At 51.3% G+C, this 23,862-nt stretch overlaps 8 protein-coding genes across 8 annotated transcripts; 4 read left to right on the forward strand and 4 right to left on the reverse strand.

The window, feature by feature from the left end:
- Nucleotides 1–1,484: 1,484 nt before the first annotated feature.
- DEU56DRAFT_736552 (fibronectin type III-like domain-containing protein) lies at nt 1,485–2,076 on the forward strand (the record flags this gene model as incomplete). The annotated part of the gene is made up of 2 exons (XM_041348521.1): nt 1,485–1,660; nt 1,713–2,076. Coding segments are annotated over 2 exons (540 nt in total), but the record flags the coding sequence as incomplete, so codon positions are not given.
- Nucleotides 2,077–3,874: 1,798 nt separating this feature from the next.
- DEU56DRAFT_912639 (uncharacterized protein) lies at nt 3,875–8,267 on the reverse strand (the record flags this gene model as incomplete). Its single annotated transcript, XM_041357427.1, has 13 exons — nt 3,875–4,194; nt 4,259–4,365; nt 4,434–4,713; nt 6,128–6,335; nt 6,395–6,439; nt 6,495–6,869; nt 6,927–7,201; nt 7,262–7,306; nt 7,363–7,485; nt 7,553–7,641; nt 7,690–7,766; nt 7,845–8,193; nt 8,242–8,267. 13 exons carry the CDS (start codon nt 8,265–8,267, stop codon nt 3,875–3,877), a joined length of 2,319 nt encoding a protein of 772 aa, XP_041208635.1.
- A 1,265-nt stretch (nt 8,268–9,532) lies between these two features.
- On the reverse strand, nt 9,533–9,823 carry DEU56DRAFT_716594 (uncharacterized protein; the record flags this gene model as incomplete). Its single annotated transcript, XM_041347598.1, has 1 exon — nt 9,533–9,823. A coding segment is annotated over one exon (291 nt), but the record flags the coding sequence as incomplete, so codon positions are not given.
- Nucleotides 9,824–10,056: 233 nt separating this feature from the next.
- On the forward strand, nt 10,057–10,449 carry DEU56DRAFT_945830 (uncharacterized protein; the record flags this gene model as incomplete). Its single annotated transcript, XM_041359022.1, has 3 exons — nt 10,057–10,171; nt 10,192–10,282; nt 10,344–10,449. The coding sequence occupies 3 exons, from the start codon at nt 10,057–10,059 to the stop codon at nt 10,447–10,449; spliced, it is 312 nt and encodes a 103-aa protein (XP_041208637.1).
- A 1,428-nt stretch (nt 10,450–11,877) lies between these two features.
- DEU56DRAFT_871392 (uncharacterized protein) lies at nt 11,878–12,988 on the reverse strand (the record flags this gene model as incomplete). The annotated part of the gene is made up of 3 exons (XM_041355693.1): nt 11,878–12,250; nt 12,306–12,810; nt 12,862–12,988. 3 exons carry the CDS (start codon nt 12,986–12,988, stop codon nt 11,878–11,880), a joined length of 1,005 nt encoding a protein of 334 aa, XP_041208638.1.
- A 774-nt stretch (nt 12,989–13,762) lies between these two features.
- Nucleotides 13,763–15,022, reverse strand: DEU56DRAFT_736548 (uncharacterized protein; the record flags this gene model as incomplete). The annotated part of the gene is made up of 3 exons (XM_041348520.1): nt 13,763–14,356; nt 14,386–14,631; nt 14,681–15,022. The coding sequence occupies 3 exons, from the start codon at nt 15,020–15,022 to the stop codon at nt 13,763–13,765; spliced, it is 1,182 nt and encodes a 393-aa protein (XP_041208639.1).
- Nucleotides 15,023–17,255: 2,233 nt separating this feature from the next.
- DEU56DRAFT_945835 (uncharacterized protein) lies at nt 17,256–19,541 on the forward strand (the record flags this gene model as incomplete). The annotated part of the gene is made up of 11 exons (XM_041359023.1): nt 17,256–17,380; nt 17,429–17,777; nt 17,856–17,873; nt 17,919–17,932; nt 17,981–18,069; nt 18,137–18,225; nt 18,264–18,360; nt 18,421–18,695; nt 18,753–19,127; nt 19,183–19,227; nt 19,287–19,541. The coding sequence occupies 11 exons, from the start codon at nt 17,256–17,258 to the stop codon at nt 19,539–19,541; spliced, it is 1,731 nt and encodes a 576-aa protein (XP_041208640.1).
- Nucleotides 19,542–22,150: 2,609 nt separating this feature from the next.
- Nucleotides 22,151–22,734, forward strand: DEU56DRAFT_719094 (uncharacterized protein; the record flags this gene model as incomplete). Its single annotated transcript, XM_041347655.1, has 3 exons — nt 22,151–22,261; nt 22,309–22,643; nt 22,692–22,734. Coding segments are annotated over 3 exons (489 nt in total), but the record flags the coding sequence as incomplete, so codon positions are not given.
- Nucleotides 22,735–23,862: the final 1,128 nt, after the last annotated feature.

The following is a 23,862-nucleotide window of genomic DNA, read 5'->3' on the forward strand; positions in this document are numbered from 1 at the left end:
TCCGCAGTGCCTTCATCTTCACATGAAATGTACCGTCGCACATACCCTTCCAACCGTACCGCACCTTCATCTTCCAATATTTTCGGCTCCACAACTCCCAGCCCTCGCCTAGCCCCGTTACTTCCTCCCTCAGGGCTTAGCGGTCTCTCCCCCAAATCGTCCGCTGCGTTCTCGGTCGTCCTCGTCCAGAAGATCACCTCGACGAAATGCAGTTGAAAGTCGGCGAGGAGGAGAGTCTGGCGCGACTGAATTTGATCAGCAGGTTGCGAGGCTGATGATTTCGAGGGTGAGGGGCGGACTAACACGTGCGAGCAGGTCTCAGTTTGAAGAGGAGCAATTGAAGCTGACGCTTTCCTTCTCGCGGACGCGCACCTCCCCCACCAATTCCCCATGCAACCCGACCACCCCCGTCCCCCTATATGCCTCTGGCACCACCTCACCCTTTAACGCTTCGCCATGCACCACGTCCTCCACCCATGCCCGTTCCGCAATTCATTTCAAAGCCATTCAATATTCAACCGTCATCCAGGAACAACCGCAACCACAATCACACTCAAATTCAGTCCCACAGACATGGGAATCACCAACACTCCCATTTGACATCTGCCATGCCTCAGACCATTCGGCGCACCACCTCGCAGCAGCTTCGCTTCACGCCACCCACCCAGCCTTAAAACCATTCACTTCACTGCGCAAGCAGTTCGCCTATATGCTGGCACAACTTATGAACAAGATGATGAAGAAGCTGACAAAATATTCGGAAGATGGACTCACGGCGTCGGGCACACCGGTGTGCGCTTTCCGGTTAGTTGTATCATTTTGTCGCGTTCAACTTCTTCATTTTTTTTCTATCCAGGGAGGCGGCAGAGAATGCAGAACTTGTAAAGCACCGAGCCGAGCGCCCTAAGATTCAGCAACAGTTCACTGACCTGAAGCGTGGTCTGTCCGTCGTTACCGACCAGGAGGGGGAGAGCATACCAGAAGTGGGTAATCTTACCCGGAAGAAGCGGAGCAAAGACGAAAGGACATTTGTCGTTCCTGACAGCATCATCGCTGGTGACTGAGGCAAGTCTGAATACAAATTTCTTAGGCACTCGATAACAGCAAGCCAATGGCTTTCAGACTCCTGCTGGCTCTGGCACCATGACCAATTTGTTGAAATTGGTCAAGCTCGTGATAAGATATTGGCATCATAATGATCGCATGGTAGATTTCTGGGACTTCCACTAGCTCAGGCTTTGCTACCTCCGTCGATCCCAAGGGCTACCTCTCATCACTCAATAGTGGCATACTCCTCTCCCGCGCCGCGGAGGTCATTCCTTTTTCCGTCGAGCTCTGGCTCGCTCTTGCCCCCCTCGAAACACCTGAGCGCGCCAAAGCCGTACTCAACAAAACCCGCAGGCCTGTCCCTACATCGCACGAAATGTGGATTGCTGTTGGACGCCTGCTCGAGCAAGGGGCCGCGGTCCTTTTACCGTCCACAGCAAAGCATCACACCTCGTTATGAGTTTGGCTTCGGGTTGAGCTACACGACTTTCGAGTACTCTGACCTTGCCATCACGACGATTTACTCTGCCGACTACGCGCAAACAGACTTGATTCTGAGCTGGGAAAATGGGGGTGCATCACCCATCGCTGAAGGGTCAACAACTGCTCTCTGGTCTGTGCTTAGATACGATAATTCATGACATCACACTAATACTGTACAAAAGGCTGCATATGCCAGCGCACAAGGTTACCTTCGATACGAAAAGCACTGGTGCTTTATACAGTGGAGAGGCACGTCCTTCCACCACCCTTTTTTGCGCACATTATTGGCAACCGTCCTTCCAGATTCCCCAATTATACATCCATCGCCCACCGTCAACCGGTGAACCGCCTTCGTTCATCAAGGGCTTTACAAGTGTCGAGGTCTCACCGGGCCAGACTACCTCTGCATCGATCACGCTGTCCCGCTACGACCTTTCTATTTGGGATGTTGTTCGCCAGGGGTGGGCAAAACCAGGAGGAATTATCACTTTCTCTGTTGGGGCAAGTAGCAGGGACTTTAGGTTGAGTGGGACTATTCCTGCGTGAGTCCCATAGATTATTTGGACCCTACGTTGTAAACAATCTCGAGCTCCACAGACGTGGTAGATACTGCACTGGTAATGCCCCCTAATGCAACTCGTGCTTTATTGAGGACAGAAACTCGGCCGGAGTCCCCATCGGGTTTTTCGGCTACTACCGTCGCGGAGGTTCTTCCCCAACATCATGCAAGCTGCAGTTTTAAATATCCACTTATAATTAGAGACTCTAGAGCCTAGTCTACCTGATTATCTGCCTTCTCGCTCATCAAACGTCCAACATATCTACACACGATGATCATGGAACAGGAGAAGATGGTCTTGACCGGCATTCATCTGCGTCTCGCGAACTTTTCATTCTCTACGCGGCGGAAACTTGTACAGCTCAGGAGCCTGCTGATCGTATGGCGAGGGAATGTCGAAGAGTCCGTTTTCACTGCCGTGTGCAGAGCATGGATGCATATCCACCGGTAGGTAGCTTCCCAATCATTGTAACATAGTGCTCAGGTCCTTTGCAGGAAGCATTGATTTCAGAACACCTGGTCATCTTCGCGGCTTCGACCGCAGGCTGGGGAGCTGAAACCAAGAGCCATGACTTCGTTCTGGAACATGCTGCTGAGGTCTGATCTCCCAGATGATCTATTCGAGGATATGTATTTCTGTGCTTTCGGCCTTGGAGGCACAGCCTACGAGAAATTTTGCTGGCCGGCAAAGAAGCTATCGAGAAGGATGCAGAGCTTGGGAGGTTATGAGATATGCTCTTGAGGGGAAGGAGGCGAACAGCATCGCCTGGGGTGGGTATCATATTATTTTCTGCGCTTCACGCGGTCGATCAACGCGCAGGGTAGATGGTGCTTTGGATCCTTGGGATCAAACACATCCTGGAAGTCCAAACACAGCTCTACCCACTACCACAAGAGCAATATAACATTCCGGCTGGTCGACCACCACCTCGCGTATCCTTGAGCAATTTGGCGTCTGACACCTCCTTGGATCCGTATCCTCTGGATGAGGACAAGATTCAGGGCGTACGTCACTTTGAGTTCTCCTTCGAAGACGGTATAAAGCGCAGGTCTTTGCCTTTTGGATCTGCAGCTACTGATGCGGAAATACAGATATGACCCTGGAGATGTTGCTGTGATTTATCCGCCTGCAGCTGCATCAAGTCGACTCTTTCCCTGTCACCATGGGCTGGGCAAATGCTGCACGGCGGCCGGGATTTACAGGGGAATCTGGACAGTTGGTATTCCAAATGCTGGAAGGCTTGTGCACCCGCTCAGTGCACAGCTTCCCCAAGCTGCAGCTGCAAGCAAAAGTGCAGCCCATCACCCGCTCCCCTCCGCAATATTGATTGATCCATGATGACCCACAGAGCAGCCGAGACACTCCTTATCACGGTTGAAGATGTCAGCGAAGAGATTGCTCTATTCCATGGCTGATTCATCCTGTGCCAGCGCTATGTGCACTTATCAGGGCGCTGTCGTTTCTCCATTTGACTCGATTGGTGCTTAAAAGCACTCCCCAGCCGCCTGAAGCTTCCCAGGGCGAGTGCAAGGGCGTCAGAGCACCCTGACGCACCGAGCACGTGCGGACCCCGTTGCGAATCATCAGCGCCAGCCACCGAATAATTTTTTTTTAATAGCACTCCCCAGCTGCCGAAGCTACCCCAAGGCGAGCGCAGGGGCGTCAGCCTTTGTAGGGTGCTCATAGAGTACCCTGGCGCACCGAGCGCTCTTCCACCCAGTTTTGAAGCATCAGCGCAAGCCGCAGAAAGATGCTAGCCCAGCCAGCAATCAAAATAATTTTTTTTAAAAAGAGCTTTCCAGCTGCTCAACGCCTCCCCAGGGCGAGCGCAAGGGCGTCAGCCTTTGCAGGGTGCTCATAGAGCACCCTGACGCACCGAGCACTCTTCCACCCAGTTGTGAAGCATCAGGACCAAAGATCAAAATCCATAAATAAGAGCGCTCTCCAACTGCCCAAAGCTTCCCCAGGGCGAGCGCAAGGGCGTCAGCCTTTGCAGGGTGCTCATAGAGCACCCTGACGCACCGAGCACTCTTCCACCCAGTTGTGAAGCACCAGGACCAAAGATCAAAATCCATAAATAAGAGCGCTCTCCAGCTGCCCAAAGCTTCCCCAGGGCGAGCGCAAGGGCGTCAGCCTTTGCAGGGTGCTCGTAGAGCACCCTGACGCACCGAGCACGCGTGGACCCAGTTTCGAAACTTCGGGACAGGCTGGGTGAGGCAAGCGTGCGGGCCGAGTCAGAAGGGCAGTGGAAATGATAATGTGCTTTCGAAAGAACCTGTGGTAAAATTTGCATCACCGATTCGGCTATTGCCGACTACACATGACCCTGACCTCTGCTATCACGTGACTACAGCTTGGTAGTCGTCTCCCTCCTCATCAATCGACACCTCACTCCAGTCCTCAATCGGTCTCCCAACCCGATCTATGCAGCAGCCAGCTGATGCTGAGCGGCTAGGGTCTATCGAACTAGTCGCTTGGGGGGGTGATTTATTGAAGTTGACGGGGGAATACGTTGGCGAAGTCGCACCCCCTCTCGAGTCCTGGTTTCGAGACAGAAGCGGGAACCTGCTCGCCAATGGCCCAAGTCCCTCAGCTGAAACCAACCAGGCGCGTTCCTTCTTCTCTGACCAAAAGTGAACGACAGAGCGCCAATATTATTCGCAAAGCACAGTCGCTGGTTGTGCGGATGGCCTGCTCAGATACCCGCTGCCAGTTCGGTCGACCTTGTATATCAAAGCCTCTGATCGGGCCCTCACTGCGGCTCCAGGGCGAAAGGGCGCAAGTTGCGCGGAGGCGTTTGCGTGCCGCGATTAATCGGGTAGCCAAGAGACTTGGTTTTGTGCGATCGCATCAGGCCGCATCTGCGGGTGAGAGAGTGGGTTGGGTACTTACCTTTATGATCTAAGAATCCACGACCGTCGTAACTCAAATGCTCGTAATTCTAGATCCCCGGCTTGCTGCATGCGGCCGACTTTGAGCGCGCTCGAGCCAACGTGTAAGTTCACGTTTGAAGCAGACTCCCGGAGTAGAGTTTCTTGCGCTCCTGCCACCCTATTTGACCCTAAGATCACCGGGACGCAGTAATAGTGGGCACCATCAAGAGATTACCCACAGATGGAGAGTCCGCAAGACTATGGTGGGAAGCGCTGGAATTGTAGATTTGGAGCCTTGGTGAAGTCGTGTCGCACAATTCTAACTCTAGGGCATTTAAACTTATACCAGTTATAGGAAACTAATCCAGACTCATCTGCAGGTCTTGACGAAATTAATCAACCGGGCGCGTGCGGGGTGATCGGAAAGATGATAACAGCCGTAAAACATTTCCCCTTCCGCATGGAGGCACTTGGTGCAGGCCATTGGACTGCCTTAGCTGAATCGAATGGACGCCTCTCATAATTCTAATCTATACACTACGTCATGGTCCGAAACGCACCTACGGGGGAGATCGTTGCAAATGTCTATAACACCAACATATGCAAAAGCAACCGTTTGAATAGCCCGGTATACGCAGATCACTTTTACACCACAAGTGCATCCATGATCCGACCTTGAACAAGTTCCATCACCGAAAGTATATTCTCAGCCTTTCCCATCGATTCAGCAGTATACTGCTTTCGACTTCTCCCCCTTCATTGATATCATCGGGCTCCCGGCGTAGGGAAAGTACATGTTAAATATGTATGATGTATTATATCACTGTGTGTAACTATTCGTTCATTATGTAGGTATACTGTGATATAATAAGTATGATGTTCATTGGGTGATACGTCTCGACGGGCCTGTGCCGGGTTTGAAACGGCCCCTGCCAGATACTGTGCTATGATCCGATTCCGGCAAAAACGAAACGCGACTGGAGTGCTGTGATCACAAGGGAAAAGGATGTTAACCACGGTGCACGAAGAACATCGTAAGACATCGCGCACCCAAATAATATGCAATCATCATCAGCAGAACCTCCAAACCACATACCATCCGTGCGCCAACATCTCCTCAAACTATATTCCGGAGCTTCGGCGGCGATCTCTGCCTCCATTTACCATTGAACAATCTGAGGAGATAAAACACCGGCCACCAGACGCGCTCCATCAGAGTGCTATCCTCATTGACAAAACGGCCATCCGAATGCCATGCCACCACAATCCACGAAGTCGCGCACGTGAGAGCCAAAGCCACCGCGACATAATGAACGAGCGTCTCCTGTCCTTTCGTCCCGCTGATCTCATTCACATTCATCCCAAACACCGCCTAGCCCGCACAAGCCCATCAGCATCCAGAACCACCCGTATACCTAACATGTTACATACCGCAGTAAAGGAAGCAGGAAGGAATATCATCGTGAGGTAAGAGATCTAAGCGGAAATTTCTTGAGAACTGCAATGACGAACGCAATAATGACACGCGCACCTGCTTCATCGCACCCGAGTCCCGCACAGTAGCCTCCGTCAGCTCCCTCATATGCTTGCTGTCCTCAATATTCACAGTCGCAAACGACAGATCCATCACGTTCTTCAGCCTGCTGCTCTGCATCGACCGCCCGTTCTCCAACCTCCCGATCTCCGAAAGCAGATTCGCACACTCCCTGTTCATGAGCTCCACCGAGTCCTTACGCTCGGCAGGGCTGTAATCGTCGGACTCCATAGCGGGATTCGGCGTCTTCTGCAAAAAGTCGACAGACTTGTGGTAGTCTTGGAGAAGCGATTGGTATTGGAGGAGGTGGGTTTGAATGATGTAGAGTTTACGAGTGAGAGTGATTTTATTCGTTGAGAGAACCTCGGATTCCTACATGACATCAATACACAGCCGATTTGGAGAACAAACGCAGTCTCTGCGACGCACCAGCGAAAGAATATGATTGTACAGCGATTCAAACGCCTGGTCCCATGAGTAGAGCGCATACCACAAGATAGCCAGGAACAAAAACGTCGGGTCCTTGGATTTATCGAAGATTTTTTGCCAATATACGCTCTGGCCCGCACGGTAGACGAGGGAGTGGAGCCGCTTTGGGGACGGACGGCGCCAACTAGAGTTTGGATGATGTGATATGATCGTGCTCGAGTCCTCTGCGCGCGCCATGTGCATCGCGAGGAGATCGTGGAGGAGAATGTTGCCACCTGCGCAGCGTAGTTATTGATATAGGCCAAGATGAGAATTTCGATCAGGACCTGACTTACAGCTGAGAGAGAGCGCTGCTTGGGTGTCGATGATTTGCTGTTCGTCTGGAGGCAAATACTTTAGCTGGGAGTGATTGCAGATGGAGCGGGCAACGACCTACCAGTGGAAACGTGCTGTGAATGACCAGATCTGACCGAACCTGAACCTAGTGTTTCGCTGGGTGTTGATGGCCGAGTGACTGGGTTTTGCGTCATCCGGATGAATGGGAGTGTGATGGTAATATCTGCATTAAAAGCAAAGAACTCAGTACTCAATGGTCCATCAAACCCCAGAGCCAGCCAAACACGCACGATCACCCTTTCCCGGCCGAACCTCTTCTTGGTAATGCGAGGGTATCCAATTCAGGGATGAAGAAAAGAAAAACGGCTCGATATTATACCTACAATTTTTGTTAGTCACACAAGCAACGAGTTACGAAACCACTCACTTCGTTCCAAGCATCTGCAGCACAGACATGGAAAGATTATCCACGAACAACGCACGCACGCGGATATTCGCAGGTCGCTAAAGATTCACAAAAAAAAAGCGTCCAATGATCATCGCACACAGTAGTAGTAGCACCGCAAGAAGAGAACAACTCACAGGCGTCTGCAACAGCTCCCAAAACTCACCCATCCGGTCATGCGTAATCCTACTCGTCTGGTCTATTCCCTCCTCAACCAGAATCTTAAAATCCCCGTCTTTAAGGACATCCAGCCAATGCACAGAGCACGTATCGACCTCGGAGCAGTTGCTCAGCATCTTGCTCCGCTTCACCTGGTCTGGCTGCCAGTTCCCAAAGAGTGCCGCAGGGTATCCGCGCCATGGCTCGGACTGGCCCGCTGCACCAGCCTCAGGTGCGGCTGGTGGTTGGTCACGACTGAGGGTAACGTCAGAATCGGTATCAAAGTCCATCCATGGCCAGGGGCCCGATGGTGCTGCGCGGCGGTATCTACAAATTGTTGAAGTAGCTGTGTCAGTAGGTAGGGAGATCACTCACATAGGTGTAGGAATGGCAGGAGGCATAGTCCTGTCGCTCGTGTTGCCATTACGCGGAGCACTGCAACTCTGACGACCTGGAGGAAACGGAAACGTCACGGTAGAAGCTCTGTTGCTCATCACCAGGTATCAAATGGGAGGTCTAGCAGGCAGTAGGAAGAAGGGACTTGGAATCATTCCTTGCTGTAGCACACCAGATATATTAATGCGTAGCGAGTCCGACGCCGCCGGGGATCAACTTGAACCCCCAGTGGCTCCACAGTCACCTGCAGTCAACAAAACTGGAACTTTACCGTGACCCCATGCAGAACATCACCGTGTGGAAACCTGTATTGTGATAGATTCTTGTTCAAACGTTACGTTCGCATTCGCAATGCTGTACTGCACGTTTCCCCGAAAAGATAAGACGTGACACTGTAGTGTCAGAAGGGACGCCCGATCAGATTTACCCAGAATTTCAGAAAAGAGCACCTGTATTCGGGTACAGCATCATGGATTTAGAGTTCGAGGTCTTTCAGCATAGCGAAAAGATAGTACTAATGCAGTTCCGTCGATAGCTATCCGAGTCTGATGATGGCTTCTGGAGTGGATCATTAAGTAGCTGACAAAGCATGGAACTGTTACAGTTTCTTTGCTTGTCCAAGCACAGTGACATCCTCCAGTCTCGCATCTACGCTGCCTTATGCTGCCTTGACTTGTACTTTCTGTCTCTCGGTTCGCAATTAAACTTATCCGGGTCCCCCGAGCATGGAGGGGAACTCCGTAGGAAGCTATATCAAATTTACCTACTCTCAATTCAAACTGTATTCTAATTCTGCTTCCAAGTGTCAGTCCTGACCACATTCACCTAGAACTTCAAAAGGAACACTCGACCAGCCTGCGATTCACCCAGAACCACCTCTTGCTGTGATCCTTCCAGCATATAGATTCACCAGAAGGACCACACTTGGGTCGCTTTACATACCTTGCGTCACTGAATTACGAGCACATTGAACAGCAGTCTCATTCGAATTCGAATACGAATATCTCTGAAGCGTTTATACATAAGGAAGGTTCGCAAAAAGCGACAAACTAATTAGTAAATTCCAGCAGAAACACTAAAAAGTGTTTCTATCACAAGAAGAAGCCTCCGCCTCATCCGCAGGCCCGTCTGCGAATTTTGATCCGGGCTCACGTTTCCTCTTTTGGCACGCCGAGCTCCGCCCGCGTGGAGCGCGGTCATTGACATGCAGGGCCAGGGGCTTTGCTGTTGAATATAACATACCAGCACCCGGTTCCTGGAGAACACAGCCCTAGTACAACACAGCCATCTCTGCACACACCACCGAAAGCCCAGCAGCAGTCATGACGACCAACGGCAGCGCATTCCAATACGCAAACGTCGTCTGCGTCACGATGATGCCCTTCTGTTTCAGAATGCCCTTCCACAGCAGCCCCGCAAGGCTCGCGCTGAACGTAAACGACACAGCGCCGATATTACTCGCTACAGCGAGCGCGATGGCTGCTGCGCGGATAGTCTGATCGGATAACATCGGTGCGGCGGCCCGTACGACTTTGGTGAGGAGAATCGTGGCGCCGATGTTCGTTCCGGAGATGTTGCACAGGATCACGCCGAGAACGCCGATCAGCCAGATGGTGCGGTACATGTCTCCGTGCGTCGCACGTAGGAGCCACGTGCCAAAGAGGTCTATCCAACCCTGGTTCGACAGGGCTTCGATCAAGATAAACTGGGAGAAGGCAAATGGGACAAGGGCGAAAGGAAGGAGCGATAGCGATGGTATGGCGTCCTGTACCGTATGGAGTCCTAGGCGCTGAAATGAAGGGAGCGGACGCGTACCCGGGCTACTTTTCGCTGAATTTGGATAATGATATCAAGATGGAAGCTACGTCGACGCGTCGTGCTGGGCTAGAGCGCTTCACGCTCCCAAACCGTACTCTGTGCTCGACCTAGCCAATGACCTGCCAGCGTCATTGGCGGGTGGGACCCTCGATATCGACCCAGAAAATGGCCGTATCACAATTGGTGACCGCTACGGCTCCAGGTAAGCCATCAAATATCCTTTTGGTCAGTAATGTGGTAAATCAGCTTGATTTCCGCGTTAGCTTTGGTCCCGGTTCGGATCACTACCAAGCATTTGCTTGTGATGATCTCTTGAGCAGCGGAACTCAAAAGCTAAGTGAATATGGCATCTGGACGGGTGATACGTGAGCCACGCGCGCTGCTGGTATATACTTGAATTAACAATATGCTCATCAGCTACAGCCTCGACGCAAAAGGACTCGGTCAGCCTTTACTTCTCCTTCGTCGCATCACAGGTTCGGACTTGACCAATTCACGCTTTTCACTTGGGTTTACTTGTGAATGATAGATAGCGATCATGCGTATGTAATTGATCTGCCTATCCAACAACAATCACGCTGTGCAGCGCGGAAGTTCGGTCCTCATAGGCGAAGGATGCACTGGCTGGGTAGTTAAGACGGATTGGGAGGAGTGGAGCGATGACGTACCGAATTCAACTTCTCTACTGGAGGCTACCAATTCCTCAGCGCCAGGCTCATCGACCACTTCAGTGGGCTCATTGTCAAAGGACATCAGCTCTACACCACGCGAAAAAGATAAGGTACCCACTTGCACATAATAAGTAATGAGCACCACAAATTCGCTAATATTGCTCTGTCCCGTCGTAATGCACGACGCAGCGATCAAAGAACCGACCAAGAGGCCGGAGGTTACGATGAGAATTTGCAAAAGGCTCAGGCAGCTATCCGCTTTAAACCTTAATAGCCTCCGCATGCCTCTGCGCTTCATACTCCTCCCAACTGAAATGCTTGACAGTCTCGCAATTGAGGAGACGATTGGTATGGAACCCCCGAGTGACCTGCCCCTGCAGGAGCATTAACACCAGCCCCCACAAATATGGCGCAGAACAAGAGACCAACCACATCCCGCTCATTCATCTGCCTCCGTCAAATATAACAACTCCAACCGCAGCACCTAGCGCCAGCTCGAACCCGCATCCACCAGCTCCGGGATCACCGTGAACCCTCGCCAGCGCAATGTGCAGCACTTTCTCTGTCGAGAATGCGAAGTGACTGGCCGGTCTTGTGCTAAGCACATTCCAGCTCGAGCGAGAGCGCACGGACGTAGTTGAATGGGAGCATCGCCCAGCCGAGGCCGCTGCGCGAGGGAAATTTGTCCGTTTCTGGCAGCAGATTCAGCGAGAGGACCGCAGCAGATTTGAAACCGATATGGAGCGACCCGCCTTCCAGTATGATTGCTGGCCTTCTGACCGGGGGGTGGTGGGGAATTAGTGCTAGGACAAGATGGAGGCCGGGGTGAAGCTCTGAAGTCCAATTGAGCTGATGACGTGGCGGACGATGTCAGAGCGGGTCGTCAAAAGAAAGGTCTGAGCACCTGACCGGCTGCAAGAGGTTCACCGAGGTTGAGTGCCCAGGCCGCCTCAGGCTTTGCACAGTCCATGACACCCGAGCCCTCCTCCTTCGAATGGAGCATATATTTGTAGAAAGCTTCAATGGCGTGTTTTGCGACAGCATCACATCGCCAGCGGCAGTAGTTTTATGGAATATGATAATGATAACAAATGTACTAGTTGTGATGAGGAGAGTCATGAATCCACTACGCCACCACTGTAACTAGGTCCGGATTGGCATGGAGTACTGTGAGGCTGTCAGTAAAGCAGGTGAAGACAATTCTCCGGCCCTGAGTTACAGGAGCGCTAAAGTGAGCCACTACCCGCGCAAGAACAGCAAAAACTTGACCGGGTCGAATAGGAATTTTTATCCCCAACTCAGGAGCGCAGAACTCTCCGCCCTCCCAATCACCCACTGCGAATACAAATGCCCAAATTGCATGGCTATCGTGCCAGTCAATATGGACCAGCCCAGAGCCCCCTTCTTTGACCGCAACTGCAAAAAATGCACCTCCGAAGTCCAAACTGGGGCGTGCAAGCAATTCAGCTGCCAGTAAGTTTTGAACCCGCAGGTATGCCCTGCCAGTCCAGTCAGCAGAGTATTACGCTGAGGATTAGCCAAGGATAAGCTTACCGTTGCATAGCTTCCCATTGTTCTGGTGCGTGAGTCTCAAAGACGCTGCCAATCTTCCCAGCTACGAAGTCGCCAATGTACTTCAGCAGGGCATCAATAGCAGTGATGGCTTGCGGGGTCTGGTTCCTGGTATCGGCAGTCAAGTATGGCGCGGAGCTAGTGACCTCCCAGATGCCGAAATGGAAGGCGGGATCATCAGCAGAACGGTTGGCGTGTTTTCCTGATTGGGGCTTTGCGCCGCTAGCTAAGACGTCATCCCATCGCTTTCGGAGACGTTCTTGATCCGCATCAGTGATGAATCGATCAAATCGAATGATTAAGTGGGGTGGCAGGCCCCTGGGGACCGTGACGCTATCAGGGAGGTCTCGGAGAGGTACCTGCACCTTGCCAGTGGTTGGAAGGGCAGCGAGCTGGTCGGGATCGTTGGTCATGGTGTTTCGAACAGCAGCACCATTGGGTCGTGCTCGAAGGAAAGTTGCGGGGAATTTATTGATGAGGTGGGTGTCTGGGTGGAAGCTCAGCAGGATGCCAGTAGCAGCAGCAAATTAATACGCACGCATCCCTCGCTCAACAGCAGCCTTGACCTTTTTGGATTTCTTTTCATCCTGCTTAGCCAGGTAAGTTGCTCGCCGAACAGCACGAGATTCTGGACCGCGGATGCCTCGTTGAGTCTTCTTAGCCATGATTGGTGGGACGGAAGATTTGAAATTTTCGTCGAACCATATGTATAATGTGAGTCACGTGATTTGACAGGCTTGATATGTTATTTTACATTCTGTCATCCTGCCCGCTCCTTGGCGCCAGTCAGCTCGTTTTCGAGACCTTGTCCTGCTTGCCATTACACCTCTGAGATTTACTCCCAATGCTACAGGACTCCGGCGGTCACTTGGCGTCGAACGGCACAACAACACGTTCATCTTCCACTTCTGTCACCAACGACATGCGTCCCCTTCGCTTGCAATGATGCGTTTACCTTTGCGCTAACCAGTTTCAGATCGCGAGCTCCTTGGTCATGCTCTTTTGAGCTCCGGTACCCTAGGCTTTTCCATCCCCTCCCTCAACACCAGCCGGAGGTCTTGTGCTTAAGCCTGTTCGTGAGATGCTCCCTGACAAGTATGATTTCTTCCTCGATGAGATGGTCATGCGTCGTAACCGTGCATTGATTCAGAGGATGGAGGAGACTGGAAAGCTCCCTGCATACTCCCCATGGATTAACTGAGTGTACTAGAACATCACTCTCGCTACGTAGTTCTACCACGTAGAGAAATCAACTTCCTTCTTGACTCCGATGGCAATCTGAGCGGCGCCATCGATTTGCGCGACCTCTTTCTCTTTCGCAGCAGGTTTTGAAGGAGCCGCGGCGACGAATAAGCATCTTAATTAGTCTATGCAAAGAGCTGAATGTATCACTGGGGGACTGTCAGCGACAACAAAAATGAGATACTAGAACATATGATTTACCTGATGGCGATCAGCAATTGGAAATAAGCTGAGCCTAGATGTTCTACGATGGAGTGCAGGTCACTGATGAGACTGGAGAAGAATCTGAAGAATGGCTTTTGTTGGAAGAGAACGCCTTGTTCTTCGTGCATGTTCGCCAGAACGAGAACGAAAATCGACAAAATCTTGGTGAGGTAATGAACCTTCGCCTGGTCGTTGTCGATCCCGGAAGCGTCGCCATGATACTTGATGATATAGACAATCAGTCGCGACATCGCGTCGAGAGCTTGGAAAGTGTAGTCGAACCCTCCGTTTGCCATGCATTTGATATAGCTATTCACACCTGCCTCCGCACACACACAGAAGAAGAATGAAGAAATATCCTCGACCTTCAAAATTCCCTGCTTCGTGAGCTGGGAGATGAAGGGGACCGGAGAGTGAGACCTCTGGAAGATGGAAACCCATTGCTGGAACCAGCTGAACAACTTTTCCCTGAGCTGCTCAGTTTCTGGCTTGACCGAGGGCTGACGGACTACCATGCCATCTGCCGGCAACGTCGTGGGTCTGCGAACGACTCGAAGGTCATCGAGGAGGCGATTCACCCTAGTACACTGGTCAACACATAGGATTCTGTCACGACGTATTCTTCATTGGCATCGCCAGCCTGTGCCAATTGTCCAAGAACTTCAATAGAGAATGTCAACTGACTCTGGGAGGCAACTGGGGGATCACTTGATAGACATTCGCGAATGAGACCTGCTGCGAAGTTTTGCAAACTGGGGCGAGGATCAGTAAACAAGTTCTTCGCCAGCTGTTGATCCTGAAGCGAAGTGCTGACAAGACCGCTGCGTAGCAGAGTCACAGTGACAGGAGTGTTGAGTTTGCGCTGAAGAGATGTGAGCGGACGCGTATATAAGAGGTACTTGTGGACCAACCTCATCCTCCGCATAGAGCAGCCATGTAATAGCCTCTTTAGCAACGTCTTCAAACGAGCGGCACAACTGTTCCAACAAGGCAACATAAATCTCTCTACCAAGCTGAGAGCTTGTCTTGTACAGGAGCTGAACAATCTTCTGAGACATGTGGAGGGGAGTGCGGTTGTGATCGATGAAATTCGCTGCGACAAACAGGATCTGCCGAACAAGGTGGCGAAGATCATGATTGGGAGGAAGGGCAGCCAGTGATTGGATGGGCAACTGAATGATTAGGCTCTCCAGGTCCCTCAGGATCGTCTGCACGCAATAATCAGGTTTCCGACAGCGTAAAATGGAAGGCATTCTTACAGTAAAGCGTTCCATTGCTTCCCGGTGGGACATCGTGGAATGGGATGCAATAGCTGGCCCTGGGGCGGGCGAAGCAGCATAAAGGGCTGGATTCAGATGTTCATTACGAGCATACGACACCGTCGAACTCGGCCGACTCATTGGCGCACCACGCTTCGAATCCAAGGCTAGATTGAGATGAAACGTCAAGATAAGCCAAATGGCTGCGCGTGTCCTATGATGATGGGGTCAGTACAATACGACACGAGTTATGTGCGTGGATGGTGCAGCTTGCCTTGGTGCGGTCTTCGAAGCTGCAAACAGGGCAGGTCAACCTCTGTATGATAGGAGGCATATCGTAGCCATCGAACCAGCTTACAAGAGTACCTCATCCTCATCGATCCGCATCTGGTCACCCATGCGCACCCACCCATCGACAAACGTTTCCCAGGTGGCCTTGTCGTTTTCCTTGTATCCCAGCGCCACAGAGCTTCCGTGGACAAGAAGCTCACCTGGCTCACTCGGGCCCGCAAGGGACCCGTCGGGACGGACAATGCGGGCTTCGACACCGGGGACGAGAATTCCGGCAGATCCAGGCTTGTTCTTGGCGCGTCCATCGAGCATGCCAGGGATGGGCTTCATGGCGATGGCCATTGTCTACCTCAGACAATGACATCAGGGGGTCGGAAGGAGTGTAGATGGGGAGATCACTTACGAATTCAGACAGGCCGTAGCCTGTGAAGGTTAAAATTAGCACTAGGGATCTACACACAAGGCGTGGATGATGCACCTTCGGTAACTCTCGGCATGTTCGTGAAACAGACAAGAATCTGGTCGGCGAGCTGAGGCGGGAGGTACCGTGACGCGGCACCGCTTGTGATTGTCTTGACTGAGTTCAGATCAGTAGTTTTGAAGCGTGGATGGTGAACGAGCTGGTACACAAGAGAAGGGATGAAGAATATGGTCGTGATGTGGCACCTACATCGCGGCTCAAGTATGAGTACCAGAAGCACTGCAGGACGCGCCAAAGGCTCCACTTACTTCGGGATGCTGTCGAAGAATAAATCGATGTCCCATTTCTGGAGCATGATAATCGTGGAGGGATTAAAGAAGCTGAAGAAGCTGGTCGCGTAAAGGCCGAGAGAGTGATAGACCGGAAGGATCTTGAAGGTCACTTGTAGCCCATCAGGGGTGTTCCATACTGGTGGCTGGAATGGAGTCAGGGAAACCAAGAATGTAGCGCCGGAAGGCCTACAGCCTGAGTTTTAGCCACTTCCACGCCGTCCGCCATCGCTGAGAGGGCACTAGTGATATTTCCGTGGGACACCATGACGGCTGTACAATACAGTCAGACGCTGCATCTACGATTTTGCGATTTGGAAGCGAGACAAGAAAAAGAGACACATACCTTTGGGAGGACCACTCGCTCCACAAGATCAGGTAAGCCAGAGCGTCCTTGGTAGTATGTCGGACTGGCAGACGTGGAATGCTATTCTTTCGAGTAGAGGAGATGAGCTGATCGTAGCTTGCGTAGCCTTTGTTCTCTCCTTCTAGGAGGTAGATCCACCGTGACTGATCTGCTGGGAGACCCGAAGTCAATGCGAGTTGCGGTAACGAAAGACTGGCAAAGATCCTAGTCACTTGCGCGAGGGAACTGGCGTGTTTGAACTCATACAGTGCTGAATAGGATGAGAACAACGCAAGCGGCGGGACTGTGATGACTAGCAGCAAATGTATCAGGGCTCTGTAATTAAGCCTTGCAATGCCTGATGCCGACGCCTGTAAGGCATTGGGGACCTACGCCAGGCTTACGGTATCTGCCGAGGCCCTGTCAGCTTCCGCCACTTTTGCTGATGTATACAGGTGTTCTTTCTGAAGCTCTAGGTAATTCTGGTCGGGTGTTCCTTCTGAAGTTCTAAGTAAATCTGGTCATGACTGACACTTGTAGTCTCACCTTGACTTCGGGGACACCTGCAGTATAGCATCGCAAATGCGAACGTAAAGCTGAACAAGAATCTGTCACGGTACAGGTTCAAACTCCATGCCAATGCTGTGCCGCATGACTCTGCAGGGTAAAGGTTCCTTGTTTCGTTGACTGCAGGTGACTGCGGGGGCGCTGGGGGTTCAAGTTGATCCCCGGCGGCGTCGCTATGCGCATTAGTATATCTGGTGTGCTACAGCCAAGGATGAATTCACGATTCCCTTATTCCTGCAGCCAGCTAGACTTTGCATTCGATACCTGGTGAAGATGCCAGTGAGCAACAGAGCTTCTACCGTGACGTTTCCGTTTCCTCCAGGTCGTCAGAGTTGCAGTGCTCCGCGTAATGGCAACACGAGCGACAGGACTATGCCTCCTGCCATTCCTACACCTATGTGAGTGATCTCCCTACCTACTGACACAGCTACTTCAACAATTTGTAGATACCGCCGCGCAGCACCATCGGGCCCCTGGCCATGGATGGACTTTGATACCGATTCTGACGTTACCCTCAGTCGTGACCAACCACCAGCCGCACCTGAGGCTGGTGCAGCGGGCCAGTCCGAGCCATGGCGCGGATACCCTGCGGCACTCTTTGGGAACTGGCAGCCAGACCAGGTGAAGCGGAGCAAGATGCTGAGCAACTGCTCCGAGGTCGATACGTGCTCTGTGCATTGGCTGGATGTCCTTAAAGACGGGGATTTTAAGATTCTGGTTGAGGAGGGAATAGACCAGACGAGTAGGATTACGCATGACCGGATGGGTGAGTTTTGGGAGCTGTTGCAGACGCCTGTGAGTTGTTCTCTTCTTGCGGTGCTACTACTACTGTGTGCGATGATCATTGGACGCTTTTTTTTTGTGAATCTTTAGCGACCTGCGAATATCCGCGTGCGTGCGTTGTTCGTGGATAATCTTTCCATGTCTGTGCTGCAGATGCTTGGAACGAAGTGAGTGGTTTCGTAACTCGTTGCTTGTGTGACTAACAAAAATTGTAGGTATAATATCGAGCCGTTTTTCTTTTCTTCATCCCTGAATTGGATACCCTCGCATTACCAAGAAGAGGTTCGGCCGGGAAAGGGTGATCGTGCGTGTTTGGCTGGCTCTGGGGTTTGATGGACCATTGAGTACTGAGTTCTTTGCTTTTAATGCAGATATTACCATCACACTCCCATTCATCCGGATGACGCAAAACCCAGTCACTCGGCCATCAACACCCAGCGAAACACTAGGTTCAGGTTCGGTCAGATCTGGTCATTCACAGCACGTTTCCACTGGTAGGTCGTTGCCCGCTCCATCTGCAATCACTCCCAGCTAAAGTATTTGCCTCCAGACGAACAGCAAATCATCGACACCCAAGCAGCGCTCTCTCTCAGCTGTAAGTCAGGTCCTGATCGAAATTCTCATCTTGGCCTATATCAATAACTACGCTGCGCAGGTGGCAACATTCTCCTCCACGATCTCCTCGCGATGCACATGGCGCGCGCAGAGGACTCGAGCACGATCATATCACATCATCCAAACTCTAGTTGGCGCCGTCCGTCCCCAAAGCGGCTCCACTCCCTCGTCTACCGTGCGGGCCAGAGCGTATATTGGCAAAAAATCTTCGATAAATCCAAGGACCCGACGTTTTTGTTCCTGGCTATCTTGTGGTATGCGCTCTACTCATGGGACCAGGCGTTTGAATCGCTGTACAATCATATTCTTTCGCTGGTGCGTCGCAGAGACTGCGTTTGTTCTCCAAATCGGCTGTGTATTGATGTCATGTAGGAATCCGAGGTTCTCTCAACGAATAAAATCACTCTCACTCGTAAACTCTACATCATTCAAACCCACCTCCTCCAATACCAATCGCTTCTCCAAGACTACCACAAGTCTGTCGACTTTTTGCAGAAGACGCCGAATCCCGCTATGGAGTCCGACGATTACAGCCCTGCCGAGCGTAAGGACTCGGTGGAGCTCATGAACAGGGAGTGTGCGAATCTGCTTTCGGAGATCGGGAGGTTGGAGAACGGGCGGTCGATGCAGAGCAGCAGGCTGAAGAACGTGATGGATCTGTCGTTTGCGACTGTGAATATTGAGGACAGCAAGCATATGAGGGAGCTGACGGAGGCTACTGTGCGGGACTCGGGTGCGATGAAGCAGGTGCGCGTGTCATTATTGCGTTCGTCATTGCAGTTCTCAAGAAATTTCCGTTTAGATCTCTTACCTCACGATGATATTCCTTCCTGCTTCCTTTACTGCGGTATGTAACATGTTAGGTATACGGGTGGTTCTGGATGCTGATGGGCTTGTGCGGGCTAGGCGGTGTTTGGGATGAATGTGAATGAGATCAGCGGGACGAAAGGACAGGAGACGCTCGTTCATTATGTCGCGGTGGCTTTGGCTCTCACGTGCGCGACTTCGTGGATTGTGGTGGCATGGCATTCGGATGGCCGTTTTGTCAATGAGGATAGTACTCTGACGGAGCGCGTCTGGTGGCCGGTGTTTTATCTCCTCAGACTGTTCGATGGTAAATGGAGGCAGAGACCGCTGCCGGGGCTCCAGAATATAGTTTGAGGAGATATTGGCGCACGGATGGTATGTGGTTTGGAGATGATGCTGCTGATGACTGCATATCATTTGGGTGCGTGATGTCTTGTGATGTTCTTCGTATACTGTGGTTAACGTCCTCTTCCCCTGTGACCACAGCACTCCCATCGTGTTTCGTTCTTGCCGGACTCGAATCACAGGACAGTATTTAGCAGGGGCCGTTTCAAAGATTATACACCCGGCACAGGCCCATCGAGATGTATCACCCAATGAGCGTCATACCCGAAGACGACAATAAAGGGGGAGAAGTATATACCTTCGGTGATGGAACTTGTTCGAGCTCGGATCATGGATGCACTCGTGATGCAAAAGTGATCTGTGGATGTCGGGCTATACAAACGGTTGAAAGGAATACTTTCGCATATGTTGGTGTTGTAGACATTTGCAACGAATATCTCCCCCCACTGCGTGTTATCAAAATTTTCAGCCATCTGAAACGAGAGCAGAACCTGACGTTAGGGTTAGGTCTCAGCCACGTCAGCGCTTTCGTTGGACACCGGCGTCGACATGGCGGTTTTATCGCATTCCCTCCATGTAGCAGTCAAGGTTTCGCCCTCTCGTCAACACCAGCTGAAACCAGGCCTATCCTCGATAAGGCGACCTCGCGAGGTTTAATATTTGTATACCTCTATTGATATAATATATATATATGCGGCCGCAATAATATTCAGCTAGCCAGGTATTAATAGTAAATCAATGGATATTATACTCGCGCTGTGCACTGCTCAGTGCTAGCTAGATACAGGCACAGCTATACAGATATAGCGGACTCGTAGTATACTCGGAAATCCCATCACAGTGCTTAGGGATCAGCAGGGGCAAACCTGCAGTGCGCAGACACCAACCTGTACCTGTACCCCCTCCAGGAACCGGGTGCTGGTATGTTAGTATATCAACAGCAAAGCCCCTGGCCCTGCGCTCCGCGCGGGCGGAGCTCGGCGTGCCAAAAGAGGAAACGTGAGCCCGGATCAAAATTCGCAGACGGGCCTGCGGATGAGGCGGAGGCTTCTTCTTGTGATATAAACACTTTTTAGTGTTTCTGCTGGAATTTACTAATTAGTTTGTCGCTTTTGCGAACCTTCCCTATGTATAAACTCTTCAGAGATATTCGAATTCGAATTCGAATGAGACTGCTGTTCAGTGATGTTCGTAATTCAGTGACGCAAGGTATGTAAAATGACCCAGCTGTGGTCCTCCTGGTGATCGTAGGAAGACTGTATGCTGGAAGGAAGGGAGGAGAGCAAGATGTGTTCCTTTCTGAAGTTCGAGCTAGGTGAATGTGGTCATGACTGACAAGAAGAATCTGTCAGTGTCACGGCACATGTTCTAACTCCATGAGGCTGTGCCCGATGGCCAGATCCCTCCAGCCTGACGAACTTCGCTAAGACTGAACACACGTTGCAGACAACCTCTCCCTCATACCAGATGGGCACCAGGCTGGTCAAAAGCCATCAGAATCGTGTTGTTTAAAAAGCCTTGGTATGCCTTGCAATGTTGATCCAGCCTTGCCAGGCTGTTCGTAGCTTACATGACTCATACTAGACAGTCACGGTTATACGCTGCGATGCAATAAACAAAATTGAATTTCACGATCGTACAATACAGTGGTGAAAGTAGCAAAAGTACATAGGTGTGACAGAACTGATCTGGATCGTGCTTTCGGACCGCATCGGACTCGCAAAAATAATGATGCTAGAGACATTGCGAATGCGAGAGCGATATACAGCATGGACCCGAGTGGGTGAAAATACAGCAAGTGACAATGCTGAAATCTAGGAGCAAGGGTCAGAATAGGCAAAACAACAAGAATGCGACAGGCCTAGGCAGCCCATACCTAGCTGGTGGTTTGTAGTCATTATTTGAGTGCAAATGTATGGATATATGCGCATACATGACGTGTCGCTCAACCATAGGTCGCGTGATTCGTGTGATAGGGGTGAGCCTGCTATCATGAATGAATATGAAGCTTACTTTTGTCTGCCAGTGGCAGTCAGATTTTCGAGGATCTCATCTGTTGATGTGCGTTTTTGGAGCTGGAGGTAGACAACGACGCGACGGATATCAGAGACGACATTATGGTACAGTGATAAAGGGGGAAACTGGCAGGTGATCGCAGAGCGCATTGGTACTCGCCCCAAGGAAGGCGTCGAAGAGCACTACCGCAGCGTTTATGCTGATTCCCGCGATTGGCTACTTCCTGTACGTCTATGTGGATTCAAGTCTGCCCCTTCTCTGAGTAAAATATGCGACAGCGGATGGATGTCGAATTCAATATCTACCCCGATGAATTCCAGGCTGGCAAGCGCAGGCGAATGTCACGAGGTTCGTATATCCATATCCACAAGCATCAGTATATCTGCCGTTCTTACTAACTCTGCTGGTAGCTCGCCGCCTTCTCAAGTCCATATTCATCAAACAAGGCTCAAATACGACTCTCCAGAATCAGCTTGTGATATCCCGAATTTCATTGAGCTTCACGGGGTTAGAGGGGATGAGATCCTAGAGCCTATAAGTTCTTTCAGTATGTCCTTCCCTTTCCCCCCTGTGCATACCCGTACTCCACTCACAAGCGGACCGCAGCCCAGGAAAAGAGTCTGAGCGGAGGCTACCCATTACAAGACCACGATCTAGCGGACCCAGGCCTCTTCGTCCAGCACACTTACCTTCACTTCCTATGGCTTCCTCACGTACGCCCTGCTCTAACCGTTATATATATTCACTAACAGCAGTATAGTCAATCACGCCCCTCTCTGTCTTTATTCCCTCTCTTCTTCGCATCCGAGCACTTCCAGATGTCGCAGAAGACCAACCACATCCTCTTCACGCCTTGATAGAACCTCTTCTCCTCTCCCTTCGCACAGTCGCGAACAAGTACCGCAATGAGCTCCCTCGGATTATTGCCGACGGCGGCGGTGCAGGCGAAGTAGAGGAGAGTATGATGTGGTATGCGCTGGGGTATGAGAAAACCGATGCTAGCGCGGAGCGTAGCGAACACCTCAGCCGAGAAGACCCTGTAATGTTAGAAAACAAATGGATATCCAGCTGGCTCGAGCGCATGGAGCAGCGTGAGTAAGTGCCTACTACTTTGCTTCTGGGCGCACCATAACGCCTTTGTAGAGTCCAGATCCAGATCCTGCTCTATTTCCTCAAGCTCTCTCTTCGCGTAGCACCAGCAATCACCCTCGTCACTGCAACGCCTGTGAAGAAACCACCTCCCCGCGTCAAGTCAAACGCGTCAGCTCGGAGCTCGAGTCCTATGCCCATGGCCAAGACCTCCAGCTTACGTCCAACAGAGAGAAGTTTGAGTCCACATACCACTGGGAGATCTTCGAGTCCTCCCACTGCCCGCAGCTCTAGTCTTACGCCGCTCGGCACAGGCGACGACGAGCTTCCTTCTGCGGCTGTCCCTTTACTCGACTTCTCTGATAGCCTGGGTAATGTAAAGGACGAAAACGATGGGGAAATGTGGCTCCAGTGCCAAGAAACGCGTCCCGTCAGTTACGTCGGAAGTACTCAGGACTCGGACCAGGTATTACCTTTTCTTTCAGATGCTTCTCGTGTAGACTTACATTTCATTTCTGCCAGGCTACACTATTTCTCGCGGCGACCGTTTCTTCGCGTAGGGCTTCACGCCATACAATAGGACCGCATGCACCCAGAGCTTATGGAGGGTTACTTGAAGGACCTTGGCAAGCACTCTTGCACGGCCAAAGCCTTGTGGACCTTATACCAATGTGACCAATTACGCGGAGGTTGGCCATGTGCTTCGCAGCACTACAAAATCCGCGAGCTTCCCATCCACCTTCCAACGGCCTGCCAGATCCGTCGATCACACTGAACCTCGGGATGATAGCAGCGTACTATAATATCTCCTACATCACTGCGGAGGTATACACCCTGTCGCTGAAGGAGCGGACGAAACTCAAAGGTCTTCTGGAAGTTGTTGCCTCTTCTGTAGAGTTCGAGTTGATTCCTATCAGGCGTCACGATCTCCGCCGCATCTACAACCGCGTTCCCATCAAGCTCGATCGTGCAGACTTCGAAGCTCCTCACTTCAAGATCTTCCTTCTGCTTCAGGCTCATTTCTCTCGTGTTTATGATGCAGTTGCTCAGAGAACTCCGCTTTTTTTTTTGCTTTTCGGTATATTTTGCAAAACCTATCATCTTGCTCGTTGATGAGCTTTCATTTGTTTATTTGTCACACTTGTTTTCTTTGCATTTACAATCACCTACGTACGGTACGGTATCTTGGCCAATTTGATCATGAATCTGGATTTTGAATTTGAGT

This window comes from Suillus clintonianus (genome assembly GCF_016758775.1).
Source record: "Suillus clintonianus strain FC179 chromosome Unknown DEU56scaffold_34, whole genome shotgun sequence".
Classification (NCBI taxonomy): domain Eukaryota; kingdom Fungi; phylum Basidiomycota; class Agaricomycetes; order Boletales; family Suillaceae; genus Suillus; species Suillus clintonianus.